At 34.2% G+C, this 19,472-nt stretch overlaps 1 protein-coding gene across 3 annotated transcripts in view; it reads right to left on the reverse strand.

Moving 5' to 3' along the window:
* LOC113230335 (kinesin-like protein KIF21B) overlaps positions 1-15,792 on the reverse strand; it is a 138,511-nt gene extending 122,719 nt beyond the window's left edge. For 2 of the 3 annotated variants that reach the window (XM_026464223.1, XM_026464224.1), the window contains exons 1-2: positions 15,708-15,791; positions 14,367-14,419 (exon numbers count right to left, since the gene is read on the reverse strand). In XM_026464223.1, the coding sequence (XP_026320008.1) occupies positions 14,367-14,419 (53 nt within the window). In that variant the 5' untranslated portion in view covers positions 15,708-15,791. Of the gene's footprint in view, positions 1-14,366; positions 14,420-15,707 lie in introns of all 3 variants that reach the window. The other variant, XM_026464225.1, reaches the window with a different exon arrangement.
* Positions 15,793-19,472: the final 3,680 nt, after the last annotated feature.

Raw genomic sequence — 19,472 nt, forward strand, 5'->3', positions numbered from 1 at the left:
ATATACCAATATAAAGCCTATTATGCTAACAACCTGACGCAATAAAGAACAAATTAACCTATAGAGTGTTCTACGGATGACTACACTTCAATTGAGTACTAAATGAGATGAAAATAACGATATAATGATATTTAGTAGTAGTCTTTGTCAAAATGTTCGTCCAGTGTTCGTGTCCCGCTGTCTCCAAAATATTTTAAAATGTCCCGCTTTGACAAAGCAGGACACACATGTTTGTGTGCGTCGTTTAAATTTATTATACTTAAAAAAATGGCGCGAAAATATAGCAGCAAGGAAACCTTGTCGCCCGCACCTTTTATTTAGTTGTATATATGCGTCCATACTCCATGCGCATTGGCAGGAATAAATCGGTGGCGTGATGTACCGGGCTGTTTTTTTTTCATTTTTAATAATTATTAAACATTTTTAGGTCTCTTTTATTTTTTTAATCATTAAACATTTCATAATGGTTACATTTTTCAATTTTATTTTTAAAACAATAATAAATTTACAGGCGTCCCGCTCTGTGAGAAAAACAATGGTCATGGTAAGGGAACATGAGACGTATCAATTTTATGTTTCAGAATGACATGCTCAATTTGCGATTTAATAATAACAATGATAAACTTTTTATATCGGACTGATTGTATTAGTATCTTTAAATCATCCTAGTATATTAACCTAATTCAAATATTGATCATCCTAATGAATGATAGTGTAGTTGGTGCTGTCCCGAATCCGTGGAAGTATGCAAGCTGTTCGCTTTCTGATGATGGCATAATAATAATTATAATGCGCGAACGCGAATGGAATCGGAGGAGCCATATCTGTATCCTAAAAATTATATTGTACTCGAAGGGCATCAACAGACCTCCTTTAAATATACGCATATTTAAAGTAGAGTCGTAGCGAACATCAGCATCGCAGCAGCGGAAATTTCCATGAATTAAAATATCCGCATCAGCGTCCGCATTGATTGATGCTGATATTCATTGCGGATATTTCCGTCGTGTCATTAATTTACAAACCATCTAGAAACAGACTGCAAGCCTAAAAAGCAGCTTAGCCGTCTAAGAACATGTCAGTATGATTTTATGGAGGTTCATTTTTTTAATAGCAAATGTAATAAAATCATTGAAAAGAGGATGATAAAAAGGTGGGTTGGCGCTGAAGGAGGTCAGCATCGTTACACCTGTAGGTACTATTGAATACCAGAGCACGGAATTCACTCTTAGGAACATAGAACACTCAGATCAGAAACCAATTTCCTCCGTGTCCGAACGGTTACCATTTGCCGGACTGTCACGCAGAGGTCCCAGGTGCGATTCCCGGGCCAAAAGAAAAGAAATATTTGTATGGCCTACATTTATTTCTCTCGTGAGTTTGGGTGTAATTTGTGGTTGTCTATGAGTGTGTCCATGGCACCTGCGACACAGGGTTTTCCTAGTGCGGGGCGATGTTGAGAGTGTGCGTTATTATTATTATTTTAAAAAATCAGCATCTGCATCCGCTGTTGTGTAAAAACCTGCATCAGCAACAACTCTGATTTAAAGCTCTGAGTGGCACTGCCACTGTTATGGGTAAGCGTAATGCTTACCAACAGACGTACGACTGACTAATAGTTAATTACTAAAATAGTTTCATTTCCTATGTGTAACAATCGCGAAAACCTAAGAACTCGGTAGGGTCGTACTTGTTACGCAGTAACTACGAAAATATCAAATACGGTGGGGAACATAATGTGGCACAGCTAGCTTACTATTGCAAATTAATCGGAAACCCATAAAAAATAAAACATATAGTAAACACCAAGTACATGAATCAAAATGATAAAAACGTCATTAGGATCAAATTAATTTGTGGTTAGTGCGAACAGACATTAACGTACTAGACCTTGACCAAGAGAAAATCCGGTCAAGTAAGAATTGCGTATTCAACATTTCGTAAAGATATCGTATATTATACGACTAAATAAGAAACTGGAAAAATAAGGATTGAACCTATTCCAAATTTGGTAAGCTTCGCCCAAAGGCTTTTTGCTATAAGTGAATGGTACTACAGTGGTATATACGACGTAACACACAGAGTCCAGTGCCTCTACCATGAGATTACAATGTCAGTTATCGCTATCGACAGCGTAAAATTAAATGTTTGTATACAAAATGTTGTTTCTTCTTGTGACTTCTAGGGGTGCTGTATAATGTCGATGCCTGCAGTAAACACTACGCCAACAAAATTTTTGGATCTGTTCTGTTTTTACTTTTTTTGGTTCTTTATTTTTTTTAAATTTTTATTGAATTGATATTCAATTATTTTTTGTGAAATTACTCCACTAGTTTGTTATAATTATTAATACAAAGATCGAACACTCAGAAAAAATTCCTTCGATCCCGTCGGATTCGAACCGACGTCTCTTAGCATACCGTGCCACACGCTATACCAACTAAGCCACGGAACGAACAAGCGGACCTCACGAATTTTTCTATGTGCTTGTTGTCGTGTCTTTGTATTTAGTACGACGACAACGACTTTTTAGTCGTAGCGCTGTCTATGAGAAATCTATGAAAGTTTTATATTAATTTTTTTTTTCACAAAATTGATTTTTTTGTTATTTTACGAATTTTATTTTTTGTTTCTTTTTTTCACAAAATTCGGGCAGCATAACATTAATAAATAAATATGGTTGTCTACAAAAATAACAGACGACCAAAATATCGACTTGCCATATAAAATTGTGAAGTAATAATTTACGCGGCTGCTGGCGACAACTGTCACAGTAAACTCGTGGTAGAGGCATCCGTGTTCATCAGTATTATAGTAATCCAATAATGTGCTAAACAACCACAATAATTAACTAGTCGCAAACTAGGGAATTCTCCGTCTATCCTAGACTTAGAAAAATGTGAATGTAGTAGCTTCGGTTCACAAGATTTATTGTAAAAAGTGGAAAAGGAGGCTGTAAGAAATAATAAAATGACATAAAAAAGGTACAATTATTATAAAACACTCCCTATAAAACTAAATAACAGAATACTCGCCTCATAAGGGTCAATATAACTACTCGTACATAATTTTAGTTGAAGTTTAACAATAAGGAAATGAAGGTGATTTGTGATTTGCGGGCACGTCATCTAATTTCAAGAATTTTTATGGGACTGACGACGGATCGAACAAATGTAAAAATAGTAAAGGCAAAGGATATTCGAGAACAATTCAAAATATTATATATTTATATATATTAAATATATAATATTTTCAATATTATATATGATATATTAAATAAATGGCCAGGAAGCAGTAAAGAGAAAGATAAAAAGATGGGAGGACGCTGAAGGAGGTTAGCATCGTCACACCTGTACTATGAGTACCAGAGCAACGGAATTCACTCCGAGACACCTAGAACACCCAGATCAGAAACAATTTAGAGAAAGTTAATTGAATTGGTCACATCTTACGTCCACAGTCGTCAAAGTGTACTATTCAAAGTAGTAAAAGTATTGAAAATTCTTCCAAAAGGTCTGATTAGCGGTATTAAAGTTGATCATACTCATTTCCCAAATTGGTCCTACCGGAAAGCAAACCTGGGTACTCCTAGTCCAGCGTCCAAAACATAAACCGTTGGGCCAACGAAGTTGCCAAGAGTCACACTCCGGTTTTCCAGTATGAAGATTGGTGAAAGTTAGCATACGTTACGTCACAAAGACGACAAGCGGTTAGAATTTGGAAGTTCAAAATAAGAATCAAATGTAGATTAGAACGTTTTAACAGGGGCTGGAGCTTACAATGTTAAACAGTGAGCATAAATAACACAGTATAATATCATTGATGTTAAACGTTTAATCATACTTGTAGTAGTATAACTAGAGATAGAAAAAACTGCTTATAAACGATAAAACGTGGTACTTTTTTACTTTAAATAAGCGTGCTTATAAAAGGATTTTTCCCTAAAATGCTTTTTAGTTCACGAAATCGTTTAGAAAAATAAAACTTGTATTTTACAAATGAGCTTACTTCTCTGAAAATCTATGTAATATAATAATAAAATCTATACTTTATGTTAAAAAAAGCTTGCAATATCGTGTTGATAGCGAACAGGGAGAGTAGGATTCAGATAAGTAAGCTTATTTGTAAAACACGAGTTTTATTTTCAGTTATAACATTATTATTCATGTTGACGAATTAATTTGTTTAGAAATATAAAGTGACAGAAGACTTGACATTTAGGCATGTTGTAAAAAATTAAATTGTTGAGTATTCAATTGAGTAACGCTTGCAATTTAAAATTATAAACGTGCTTGTATGCTTATATTAAAAAGTAAACTTATTTAAGTGCTTTTCATTTAAACGTTCATCTCTACGAATAACGTGTAGCAAAACTAGGCGAACTCTATGATATTTTTTTTATTTTTACGCTCCTGCGCCGCGCTAGGAGCGCGAACTAACAGCCGGCTCGGCCTTTCCCCGGGGGGGGGTCGCCACAAATTTTGTATAATAAAAATTCAGTACAGACTACTAAAAAACTGACCTCAAAAGTCATTCATCCCCTAGTTTGCCACTCTTAGGGGTGAAATATTTTCTTCAAATTGAAATGGGACCACATCTGAGGTACCCTCTTTCCAAAAAAAAAACCTCAAAATCGGTTCACAAAGGCCGCAAAAAAACTTATCGCGTAACATACATACAATAAAATACATACAGTCAAAATGAGAACCTCCTTCTTTTTTTGAAGTCGGTTAAAACTAGTAAACCTAAATACGGTCGACTTTACTCTACTTTTATTATTGCTGTTCTTATCACATTTAAAAGATATATTAGTCATAGATACCATGGCATATATAAAAATTTAAAATATTTTTGTTTCATCCATGTGTAAAGTTAAAAGTTTTGTCTATTAAAAAAATACATTATAATGTTTTTTTTCTGAGACACTTAAAATTGTATAAATATAATATGAATAAACGTAACATTTTTAAGTCTAATTTTCCTCCTTTTCAACTTCCTCACGAGTGTGATGGAAAACAATGTATGCCACACGGGCGGAAAAGCAATTACAAGCGTTCGGGTCATTAAATTCCTCTGCTCATAATTGCCTACTTACCGCCCTTGTGATACGATGTACTGTTCTTATTCTACTATGCTATTACCGTTCTATTTAGTTATATTTTTCATAATAAAAAAAGCGTTTATTACTTGTACCATTTTTCCATCTAACACGCAAAATGTACTTGATATTTGTTGTCCATGATTTGACACAAAGTCAGAGCCAAAATTAGAGAAGTATGACAAGGTCAAAGGTTGTGGCTTGGCGGCAATGTTGCCAGCGATTTACCGGACAATTGGCGTGGTTCATGGTAATCAGGCATGGTATATTATAAGGTAGGGCTGTTAGAAGACGAATGGCATATTTTTATAAAAGCAAGAATGGAGATTAATGCCCAGATCGCAACAGACAAAATATATGTACCTACTTTGACTTGGATATGTACCTAAACTTCAAGGAAGTAACAAACGTTAAGATAGGAAATGAAACTATTTCGGATTTAAATCGCGTATATTTGTTTTTTTAAACAACGTTAACTAACGTTAACTTCAACGAAGTGAATATATAAGAGTGGGTAATACCTCCATCTGTGATTCCGGAATTACTGTACAGCAGGGTTCGAAGTGGTAATTATTATCATAAATTATCTTGATAATTATACCCTGATGTTACCGTACAGCTAGTGCCATGTTTTTATCAGAGACGTATATCCAAATGTGTCAAATGTCATGTCATGTCATGTGTCAAACTAAATCGTTTTTTTTCAAAGATATTTCTTCGTGTTTATCTAGTTTTCTCACTGTTTGTCATTTCTAAAATTTGACTAATCAAAAGTTAGAGACAAAACTATGAATCAGCATCATTGACTTACAATTATATGGACGGCGTCGGGTCCGCGCTAAAAAGTGTCCGAACTTGTAAGGCGTTAAAATCGTATACAGAGCGTCAAACTCCGCTTTAGACTTCATTTGTTCGACTGACAGCGCGATACTGCGATGATATTACAATTTAAATTCAACGTTTTAGCTTTTTCATATTCCTTTACATGTCACGTGTTTACGTTTAAATAGGTTGACTTGGGACATTTTTTTCGTGGTTTTTATATTAGACCCGTCGTCCATTTATTTGTAAGTCAATGATCAGCATGGATAATTATGAATGAAAATAATATATCTTGATAATTTTGCAAGCAGCAAGTACAGTATAGTATTTTGCTCCATATTTTTAATGCGCAATTATCTAAGAACTAATTGTAAGCAAAAATAACTGTTTTGTTTTTATTTCTAATCATTCCGGGATTTCAGATGGAGGTGTTTATTGTTCACTCTGTTTATTACTTGATGATTAGGGCAATATGTTATTCCGATCTCTGCTTATGACCACCTTACCTATTTTTGCCGATAAGCAGTAACGTGAGGATTATTGCGTATCAGTTTTGAGGGGTAAGGGTACTGGTGACAGTGCTCCTGGGTGATCGTTGTCATTTAAAGTTTCGAGTGGCACCGCAATTGTTATGGACAAGCGTGTTGCTTATCACCAGCCACACGACTTGTTCGTCCCGTCACTTGATATCATTAAAAAAAAACAATTGAAATATCCGGGTAGTAGCTTTCCTCATAAAACGAATCCAATATCATTAAGCATTCTAGGTCGGAGGCGGTATCCAAAAATATTATAAAATATGTCATGTACACGAAAAATGTAACCATCTGAGTAGGTACCTATTTCTTTTCATTTTCATTCAGACAATTACTATAATTAATTCGATGTATATTATTCGTTCTGTATTCAACTTCGTCGCTAAAAAACTATAAATAGATAATTGAAAAACAAATTACAAAACAGAATTATTAAAACATGTCGGCGCAACAAAAACCTTGGTAAGTTTACGCGTAAACCGCAATGATTATGAACAATCATTTCACAGATGAGAACATCTTTAAACAAAATATCCATTTAAATTGCAACACAGATTATCCAATCAAATACACTTTTCCACTTATAAAAACAATATGTCGATGTTTTAACAAGGAAAAACGTCTAGCGTATATAACGCACACACACACACACACTCAACATATATAACTAATTTCTGAACTTTATTCTAATCAGCTGATAATAAATGATGCTATAAATTATACTAACCCATGTATGTGTTCATCCGTTCAATTACTTTGTACACAGCACGCGATATTGATATAAATTTTTTGTGTTTTGCGAAGGGACTGAATGAAGAATAGTTACTTTTAAATTATGTTTCCTTTTGAAGAAATCCAAAGAAAATATTCGGACCGATTTCGTTTGTTTTTCACACGTAAATTACTTTGTTCAAAAATGGAAGCCAAAAATTTGTAAAATATTTAAGTAAGACTCTCCTCATTGACCTATGACTCTCCTGTATCTATAAATATTGTTTTTGGTTTCCCATTATACGTCCCACTGCTGGGCACGGGCATCTTTTACAAAGGTACTTAGGCCCAACGCGGGTAGGGAACTTTCCAAGATTTGGGAGCCTTGTCGACGTGCAGGTTTCATTGGGCAGTTTTCTATCAACGTTGACGAGAGATATTGTTACTGAATATTCATCAATATACGTAATTTAAAGCGTTTACGCACTATGTCCTATTCGTATCAATTCCGAATCCGAGATATGATGGTCCGAATGTTACAGGGATCATTTTATCTCTGGGTGTGCTAGCGATATTCGGACTTAGTGTACATGCGACATCCGAAGTGGTCCGACTTTTCTAGATTTCTGTAGTCTCGGATTTGGAACGAATATGAATCGGATGCAGTGAGCAAACGCGGTTAGAAATGAAAGTCGTACCTACATGCCTACACAGGGATTTGAACCGTCGTCCTCTCAATTAAGAAGCAACCATTCTCAAATAATTTGAGCATTTAAGTTCAGAATGTGTGTAAAGACTCGAAATAAGTAGTTAAGCACTTATTAACCACAATAGGAAATGATTGTTTTTTGTGACTGACAATGTCAGTAGTGACCATGGGACTAGTAGGGCTGGCACGACAGGGCGCGACTTGTGCGAGAGCGACATAAAGCTCGCATAGAAAATTATCTCATATAAAAAGCAATTGGGGTTTATGTTGTCCAGGGCGTGCTACCGCATTTGAAAAAGAAAACCTGAATTTTATGTATGTAAGGTACCTATATAAACTACACTATGTAATTTTTTTCTCTTGTGATTCTTTGTGTAAAGTTCGTATAAAAAATACGTGTTTTTAATTATTTTTCGTGATGGTGGGCGTTGCCTAAATGGGTGCTATAGTTTTTTTTAATAACAATAATAATCATCATCATTTATTCTCTCCCATTCACATACAACAGTAAAGGGCCCGAAGCGGTAGTTCGATTGAAAATACAAATATACGCGAATTAGATCAGAAAAAAATATTTTCATTTGCAATGTGTAATCATCGCGAAAACTTAAGAACTCTATATTACGACAATAGTTTGAATATACAACAGCAGTTACCATAAAAAGGTAGGTTATTAGAAGCAGCGACAATTGCAAACACACAAGCTTACATCATACACCACACCTTGTTTAGATAATTTATCATTAATGTGTCGTATTTTAAGCAGTTAGTCGAGTTTACGAAGCAAACATTCAAGACTATTTGAGTAAAAGACCTACATAAATTGGATAAGATTTATAAATACAAGCCTTTGGAGCATATGAATGAAACCGGCGTATTTTTTAGGAACATGCGTTTACGTAGAAGCTCACGAAAAAAATACGCCATGTGCATAGGTTCTTAATGCTTCAGAACTTCATTTATTTTTTAAAGACACAATGTAAACTTACAGTAACAACCAAAACGCTTACATGCTAATTACTTATACTACATACATATTTGATACACTAAGTTTGCCTTATAAATTACTTTGCTAATGTTGTCGCAAAAGATGTCAGCATCCTGGACCTTAGCGACTAGACAATTAAGCAAAGTGAGACTACGTATCGTGAGACCGTTGTCAGCCCGGCAAGTGTGTCATGTACAACTTTTAATAGTACAAACAAAATATAGATGTACCTTGGCCACATAATACGAAAGAAAATGTACTATCTCCTTTGACTCCTAATTGATAAAAAGATCCAAGAAGTCAAAGATCGAGCTAACGAAAAAATGTCGATGGCCTTCTAGAGTAGCGACCTATCTTAAAAATACCGAATTTATCAGGAAGATGGTTTAAAACAAACTTTTTTTATCATGGCATGCGTCTGACGGTAAGCGACACGCCTAGCCATAACAGTTGCAGTGATACTAGAGTTTTAAATTGCAAAGATCTGAGGGATACTGTCACTACGCCTGTCACCCTGAGACATAAGTTAACATCATGTGCCTGTAATTACACCACCCTTATGGAGTTGCCACACGGGCGTTGCGTCGTCGCAACTGCGTTGATTTCAACGGACTGAGTGCCACACGAGCTACTCCGTCGGCGCGCGCTGTTTCAACGCACCGTGTGGCATGTCGTTCTGTTCGAACCCGGAATGCAGTAATGCGAGAACTACAGCGTGGCGGCAGAAATAGGTAAGGTGGCAATACTTCTCTGGACGAATTCATTCGCACAAGGAGTTCTACTGCTACCAAACAGAGGCTCATTGGACGCGCAAAGTCGACAAATCGTGCAAGTCCAACCAGCCGTCCTTACCATAAACAACGTAATCGATATTTTTAGCGAAATTGAGTTATTAATATATCTAGAATCAGCGAACCGAGATCCACAACCAGCTCTAATCGGTTTTTTTACATCTTATCTAGTTTCACTTTTATTGTTAAGCAACGTCAACGTATCGAGTTCTTAGGTTTTCGCGATTGTTACACATAGGAAATGAAACTATTTTTCCAGGTTTAAACATAGAAAAAATTTCGTTTGTTTGAAAAAACAAATATACGATATTTAAATCCGGAAAAATCATTTCAAAATCAATGTAATTGACATTTTTCAAAGACAAAAAACTTTAGGTGCCAATATCTCGAAAGGTACCAAAATGCAAATGCGTTGTTTATGACAAGGAAAGCAATGTTGTCACATTATTTTTGTCCATGGAAAAGCTCTATGTTCTTAGACGGGTGCGAGTCGGGCGCATGTCGGGTCGGGAACACGGCGGGTGTGTAATTCCGCGTATTTATATGGACAACAACAAACCACGCGCCGGCCCGGAACGGACGGGTGCGCACCCGTTCTCTGAGCGTTAATCCCTTACAAATTGACCACAATCTGAGTACAAATGTTTAATAAATAAAAAGTGGACTATTTTGAGTTGAGCTGTTCAACTCTTCTTGCAGAAAGCAGATCTTTTCTTGAATGTTTTAGAAAACAACATTCATATGTTCTTCAGAACCATTCAAAGAATTGAATATGACTCTGGTGTAAATACTAACTAATAAGCAAATATGTATACAAATACAAATTACAGTTGCATACAATGCTTCTGTCGTCAGCTAAAGATAATCTTAAGTATAATATATATCGTTGTCTGCATAAATTACTAATGTCCATTGTCAACATGGTTTATTGCTCTGCCGCGAAAATCATACATTTCTGCCATGTATTGAATATTAAGTGTTGTTAGGTGGTAATAAAGTTAATGAGCGTTCAAATCCGTAAGTAGGAGCGGAAGTTGTAAACATGTCAACAATTATTTAGTGTCAATAAATGGGAGATTGCGTCACTAGGGCGCAAAATAGTATATTTAAGGGACGCTATATTGAATCTTGAGCCTAGCAAATTGAATATAGAGCTCAGTCTCAGTTTATATTCGAGCGTAATATCCCAAGATGGAAATAATTTTGATGGAAATTGAGGAAAATAAATTAAAGAGTTTTTAGGAACTGCCAGTTGGGCATTTTATGCCCGTCTAATAAAAATATGAAAAAAAAAAATTGTAGATAGATTTGACGATCTCCGAGGTCGAGTGACTTGCACGCCGGTTTTCATGGTGTTGCCATTTTTGAGGTCCCGAGATCGCTCTCCGGCCACCGTAGAAACTAACTTTTCTATATTGTCTCGGGTCTGGGTGTTTGTGGTACCGTCGTTGTTTCCGATTTCCTTAACACAAGTGCTTTAGTAACTTACTTTGGAGTCAGAGCAATATGACCCCCCGTTCACACGGTACTGCACTGCACATTTTTATGCAGTTTAAATCCGAACCAAATAAAGTAAAATAAAGTGGCAATAATAAGTTTATTGAATACTGCAAAAAACAGGCAGTGCAATGCCGTGTGAACGGGGGCTACATTATACACCAAACCAAATACAGTTGTAACTCAAAATTGTGGAATTAAAAGTACACGATTTGAAAACTTAAAAGTGAATGAAAGCTTTGGACTCGAAGCATCTGTTTGACAATTGTCAAAATCAAGACTGTATGATGTTTCTTTGGGTATATATTATTTTATTACATATGTAGTTAAGTATGTTTATATTATGTTATTCATTTTATACCATACAAATTATCGATTACGTTATTGTTCTTCCTGTTTAAGTGTAGCAAAAACCTGTTATATAGTTTTTGTGTTTGGCCGAATGGTTGACTGGTCGAGAAAGCCTTATGGGATTAAGTCCGCAATTTATATTGTACAATAAAGTTTAAATAAATAAATAAATGAAACCAATAGCTATATTCTCGTTTATAAATGGATAATTAAGTATTATGTATAAATAAAAATAATCACATTATTCGCAATCAGATCCATTCAGTATTTATTTAAATTTTCAAATTGTGTTTTTTCAATTCTTCAGAATTTTGAGTGACGACAATATTTGGTTTCATGTCGTCGGTTTTATTCGTAAACCTCGTAACCTCCATTAATGTGAACATTTTGAGTAGGCACAAAAAATAGAATTACTGGAAATAATGATGACAATCTATGATTATATCTTTATTTTAACCAAAAGAAGGCCTACAAATCATATTTTAAGATTTATTTGCCCGATATTGTGCTTGATGAATAAAAAAAGGATATCGTCCAAAAATGGAGTTACGAGGTTTTCAAATTTAGCCGACGATGTGCGATATGATGTTGTCTAATATTTATTTAACAAGATGTTTCAGTACACAAAAGGCAAAAGGTTTAGTACAAAATTCCTCTCAATAAGAAGACTTGGGTGTGTGATAGATATTAAATCAAAAGAAGAGGACAGGAGGGGTCCGGCGACGACGCCGGCTAGTCTGCACGTGTAAGTCATAAAGCGAAGGGTGCATATTGCGAGGAAAAAATGTAAATTAATGGTCCACTTAACATTATGAAAACAGGAGGGATATGGCTGCATATGATACATGGGGGAACCTCGGATGAAATACATTTGTCAGCAGCAATGTTAATAATAACGAATCATAAAGAAAACTTTTTCAAACGCGTTACGAAAATAGTTAATAACAGTATGCACAGAAAAAACAAGGAAAATGTTATCTACATTTAGAATACTTCACACATGAAACCAAGTAGTTAAGTAACAGTAGGGCTCCTTGTGAAAAAGTTCGTTACTTAATTCTACCGCCAAACAGAATGTGAGCATTACCGCTTTCCGGTTTTGAAGGGTAAGGGGTGCTGGTGAAATTACCGGCAAATAGGACTTGTCTACTTATGTCTCAGGGTGACGGGCGCAGTGGCAGTGTCCCTTTGCGATTTAAAGCTCTGAGTGGCACTGCAACTGTTATCGACAGGCGTGTCGCTTATCAACAGTCGCACGATTTGTTCGTCTCATCACTTAGCATCATAAAAAAGTATTGTCGTAACTCAAAATTGTGAAATTCAGAAACCACGTCTATTATTATATACGTTATACATTTATAAACGAGAATACATAATATTGGTTCTATTCAGATTTTTTTAAATTTTGAAATCGTGTCGTCTCAATTCCACAATTTTGAGTTACGACAGTATTTGGTTTCATATACGACTTACGGTACTAATTGTGGTGGTAAAGTTTGCGAATATTTACGGATGCTATATTATAACATTGCTATTTACAAATAACGCACAGTAACAATCAATTCAGTAAGTAAACATTACAGTAACACTGTGTCACTGTCTCACCAAAACAATGTTTATTAGCTGGAAAGTTTGCAAAGTATTTCTTACTTACTTAACTTATGGCAATAGACCCACCCACTATATGAAAAACTCTGAATTAAGTACCTATACTGTTACTTTATAACATTAATATAATATTTTGCTATAGGTAGAAACTCTTCAAGACGTCATGTTTCTATGACAACAATTTTTGCCTATGATATTAAGAAAAACATTAGAATTATGTTACATAGAGTAACAATCGATTGCATGATAGATTTACTACACAAAGATATTAATTATATCACCAACAAATTCTCCCAGTGGGTAGGCTCATACAACAGTCAGATGTCAACTTAAATTGGTAATATAGAAATACTCCTTAAAACCACTGGGTTGGTAGGTCAGGTTCATTTAAATATTTGTTTTGTAATGTTACAAGGAGTTCCAAGTGAGCAAATGACAGTTTGTAAGCAACACGTCTTCATTGTTATGACATTGTACAATGACAATGGAAGAACATGTTTAGTAATTGTGGAAAGTGGTATCATTTGTGTTATTTGGTAATAAAAGACTTTCAATGTGCTGTAATTTGTATTTTGTAAAAACTACTTTTCGCTTAGAGCAAGATAAAAATATCATTAACTGTCAGCATCATCATGTTGATGAACCCAATGGCTCAACAGCTTTTTTTTATACATGACAGGCAGATAGATGACTTCATTCCACCTGATAGAAATGGAAATGGAATCCAAACGTGATACAATCACTGCCCTAGCCACCTCCACCCTGCATGCCTACAAGATGCCTCTTCACATCTTGTTTAAAGAACTCCATATCATAAGATGAAGGGAATAATATGTGCCTTGGAAGGGAGTTTGCACTGTAGACTTTGGGGTTCAAATAACAGTAGGATTAGGGAAATTAATTTTACTAAATTTCTGGTGTTGATATTCCAGGTAGTGCTCTAGAATGAATTCTATTGTTCTGGTACGTAAAGGAAATTCCCTAGTTTGAGACCAGGTAATTGGTGTGGTGGTCTAGTACAAAATTATATTATTATTATCACAGTATAATACAGGTAAATTAAATGACAACTGTTCTGGGGTTGTGGTCCCATATTTTTTTATAAAAATAAAAAAGCCATAAGAAACGAAGGCAATTACTTGGCCCTAGAATTTAAAACAGAAGTCATACGCAATTGACATTATTTGATTAGAGATTTTATACTTAATATTATAATTGTATGAAACTTACAAAACTAACAGATAGATTGACTTACCTCACTGCTACACGGACACTGGATTCATCGTTAGACATCTTGTAAGTGCCCATCTGAAAAGATATTGAGCAGATATTTAATTATTTGTGTGCTAAAAGTGTGAACAACTCTTCTGGTATTTAGCGTTGATTAAATAGAAGAACACTTAATGCATTACTGTACTTTTACAACTGGATAAGCAACTACAGATTGTAAATGATATACTATTCAGATTTTTTTTTTGTTTTGTTCAAATGTAAACACAATTAGGAGGGAAATTACCAAAAGCCACTTTGACAGTTTAGAGTTTCTTGCTTGTTCTTCTCAGGGAGGTCAGCGTAGTGAATGAGCAGTAGTTTAAAAGATAGCATTTTCAAGTGTAAAAATTAGTGTTAAAAACACCATTTAAAAATGGTCAATAAAAAATAATATAATTGAATAAATTCAGGGAACTTTGTGCTGATTACTCCATATGGATAACTTTGTAAATATATTGTTTATTTTTGCTCTTCTCTCTTTTTTACTTATGTTGTGGTCCAGCATTTGAATAGACAATATTATTTCATAAATATACTAGTAACAAGACTGAAATTTCCTAAAATGCAAAAAGAATAACCATCTTGCTTAACTTACGTCTATTTATTTGATACAAGGTGATTATGTACTATCTAGTGAATAAGCTGACATAGATATTTAAAGAACATTGTAAATAATTTAAAATATATATTAATGTTTTTGTTGACTTCTGTAGCCATGAAAGTGCTGATAAAATATTATCGTTAGGATAATGCAATGTCCAATTTTGCATTTATAGAAGACCACTGTAGTCACATAAATATAATATTATTTTTAATGTTACTTTAATTTGGATACAAGCACAACATAGCTTAATTCTGTTGATTAATAATGCTGACGCGTATAAAATTTATTTCACAGTACATAATTATTCTTTCAAATAAATTGTTTTTTGTTGCCAATGTCAAAACAAGTTATAATTCAAAAAGTATCAACACTTTTTGTAACAAATTCGTTTAAATTTGGAAATACTTGCTAGCCCATCTAAGTAATTCCAAATTTAAACTAATAAATTGTTAAAGAAATACCAAATCTTTACGCGCACCATCTGTTTAAAATATCAAAGTGTATGATGGATGAGAAAGGTAGTAGAATCAGAATATACCATAACAAATGTCATCCATTTCTAGGTATATGCCCTTTGATCTTTAAATAAGCTTCCTTTCAGGCGAAATATGTCAACAAACGGACGTAAAAAACATTACTGGGCTTTCGTTCAGAATAGCAACTTCGTATTTGCGCCTAAAAAAGTATGTTATATAGGGATAAAATTACCAGATAACTTACAATGGGCTATAAAGTCCTTGTATTTAGAAACACTGGTTCACATTGCACAAAGCGTCGGCATCAATACGACACGCTAGATAGCCAACGTCCCCGATTTTTGTCTTTCACCATTACAATTATGGGTAACATCTACAATTAACTACATTAAAAAAAATTGTACTTATTTTTCTTAATTATCTTTAATTGAAACGACTTATCGTTACTTGTAAGAAGTATCAGTTACCGCGTTTGGAATAAACAATCGAAAATTAGAATTGGCTTCAAATTCTACGACTGCACGTTTTTACAATTTGACACTAACTGAAATTGATTTTGACAGTTGACCGACTGTTCAACGCGCGTCGCGTACTTGTGACGTTTCTGAGTTGCTATTTACATTTGATAGAATCTACCATAAGTTACAATAATTAAAAATTATATTTACTAACAATGTGTATGTATGTGGCTTTAAGTAAAGAAAATGATATATTATACATGTTTCATACTGCTAAAAAGAAAAAGTAGTGTTCGTCTACTTAAAAATTTCATCAAGAGCCGAGCTCTTGGCGTAGTGCCCGAAAGTGGATAACGTTTTCCCTTCGAATAGCTGAATGATCCTTTAGAGATAGTAATTGCCTGGCTCCAGGTCACCGGACCTTTAATTAGGTGAACTGAATCTGGTAGAGTGAGTGCCTATCACTGTACCAGAACATAGTTATCGACGACTCGATAAAGTAAAAAAATCTTGGTGTGTAATTATAATTGCTCAAAGTAGTGAAAAAAACCTGACGAATTATTATTTACGGCATATACGACATAAAGGTTTTACATTCTATTACGTATTCACGATGCAGAATCTTATAGAATATGAATAGAATAGAATACGTTTATTTGCCAGAATATAGTATTTATACAGATCTTGAGTAAAATTAAATACATTGTATTCAACCTGCACGCAGGTGTGCAATTGTTAATGGTATTTCACATAACAAAATAAGTCTGTTTCTAACAAAAAAAACTTTTATTTTATATCTTTACTTTTTGGTTATTTCCTCTCTGCTTATGATTGTGTGAATGTGATTTCATCAGTTTTATATTCTATTTATGTATTACGTCGTATTCTTTTTTTAGACATGTATTTCGCACAATAAATAAACAAAAAGTGCTTTCTTCGAACATTAATATCGTATTGACTTAAATTCAACACTATACCGTTTGTAATAAAACGATTTATATTTCAGATAAAAAAAAACTGTTTTTTGTTCTGTGGTCAAGCTAGACGTACTCTTGACTATACCTGTAGGCGCCATTTAGTTAGGTAAACTGTGTCATTACTAGTAAAATGCTCATAGTCAAAACATATTAATGGATTGTTTATGTTGCAATTATCTAATTACATTGTCAATGGGCAATTTATTATTCTAACAACGGGTAATAAAATATATAACTTGATATAAACTACCACCAAAAATTCTTAGATCATACAATGTTCGAAGAAAAACTTCAACAAATTGTGGTTCTTTACAATTTCTTACCATTTTAGGGTTCTTTCTATGTAAATGGCAATCATTCTAAGAGCGATTACAGCGCCAAATAAAACATATGTTTTGCGGCAAAATGGCGAACCACTGAACAACGAAGTTCTCAATTAAGTCACAAGGTGCGTTGAGAACTTGAGAGAGTTATCAAGTTAGCTGATTTTTCAATAGATGGCAGTGTTCGTGTGTTTTGGCTGTGTTCGATTATCTACTTTTTTTTAATGTACGATAGAGATGTTGCTAGGTGTAGAGTTGTTTTCTAGCTACATTGTTGTTTATCGGAAGTGCCATTGCCAGGTATCGAACATGTTACTTTGTATTTTAAACCGAGCATAAATAGATCGATGCTAGAGAATCTGTATTTTCACCTAACTAGGTCGTAAAGTAGAGTAGCGCATCGTAACATACTTTTTCTTTCTCGATATAAGAACGTTTCGTTGCCTCTTTTTCAGATTCTACTTGACTAAGTTAACTAAGTAAACATGACGCATGCACGAGACATAACACAAGTCGAACTAAAAGTTGTCGGAGGCTTGTTTGTTGAACTACCCCTCTCCCGATGTACAAACAAACGAAGCCGCTTCACACTTTTTCTTTTTTTTTCCGGCAGCTTTGCGTTTCACCAGAATCTTACTTTGGTGGCGAATGGTGTAAAATTGAATCGGGATACCGAGTGCCACAAGGAACGGTTTTAGGTCATAAGATGATGATTGTTTGTTATCTTGAATAACTTTAGACGTCGGTATTATAATATTTATACAAAGTTAGCATAGATTTACTTGTGATGGTTTTGCGTTAAACTCAGCTCCGACAGTCACTAAACCTTTCATCTCTGCGACCTCCAGCCAGTTTTCAATTAGATCTATCTATCCAGTACAGTGAATGCAATTAAACGTAGGAACTCTTGTTTGCCGTCAGAAGGGAACAGGGGGTGGTGGGGACCCCTCCACTGAACAAATATAGACCAGGATTTCTGACTACTTTTACTTTTGTAAAACGCTTCCCGTAGAGGCCCAATTGCATTAGAAACAATTAATCAATGTTTTCAAAGTGGTAAATTTTATGTTATGAATAGATTACTTTATTGTACATTATAAATTAAAATGAGAACACGCAATAATCTAAATATTATTACAATACGCATTATACATTATAATGAGAACACTGTACAATAATCTAAATACAACAGGCGGCCTTGTGTGATATGTAATAATTTTCTAAGAGCAGCATTAATGCAATGGGGATATAACCAAGAATGTACAACACATAACACATTATTAATTAGTAAGTTGCTGATAGTCAAAATGGGAGAGTTCGATAGAATTACGTCTACATGTCTTGTAAGTCCGTTAATGTTAATACTAAAATCAATATCAATTAATTCACAAACCTGTAAAGTATGTATTTTGAAATATGTGAAAGAAATGTGATATGTCCAATTAATACTGTATTACATTGCATACAAAAGACGTCAACGAGCGCGAACTATCATGTCTTTCCTCTAAAAATATCATTGTCTGTGTGTAAACACACAGTTTTAATCAATAATTGGTGCAATTGGTCCACAAACATAGCTGTTAAGTGATTGTCGGCATCAATGTGTGTGGTCGGTAGAAATGGGAACTGGATTTATTAAGTCTGTCTGTACGGTGTGGCTCACGGGTAGAGCTATGCAAACTTTCAAATTTCTTTCCTACATCAGTTAAAAATCTTTGCATTTTAAAAAACCAAGACAGTTAAGAACTTAGAGAAATAGTATTTTTTTATTGGTGCATTATATTCCGCAGCTAAGCACGGCTCCAGAAAAGGATATCTCGGATAAAATCTTTGTATGAACAATTTATTTTTGTGACCTACAACATACTACTTAATATACATATAAATTATTAATAATATGAATGATAACGGATATGAATGATTAATTTGAGTTTGTATTTTAAAAGACATATAAATCTAATGATGAATGTATTGTTTATTACGTTTCTAGCAGGGTTTATATTGAGACACTTTTTGAATGTACATCACATCCATCTTACGATTATATACAATACAATACAAGATATTTATTCGCTGAAAAATGTAGTTTACAATGGTGTTATAGTATATTATTATTAGATCGTACATTTCAGCAAAACTTGGCATGCGAATATTTTACACAATTCTTATTTCAATCACGCACAGTGGTTAAATTTTACATTTTATGTTATCAATTAAAAAATAATTTAGCATTGTGTAACTAACAAATTAT

Source organism: Hyposmocoma kahamanoa, unplaced genomic scaffold (assembly GCF_003589595.1).
Source record: "Hyposmocoma kahamanoa isolate Upper Pololo Valley unplaced genomic scaffold, ASM358959v1 63, whole genome shotgun sequence".
Taxonomy (NCBI): Eukaryota; Metazoa; Arthropoda; class Insecta; order Lepidoptera; family Cosmopterigidae; genus Hyposmocoma; species Hyposmocoma kahamanoa.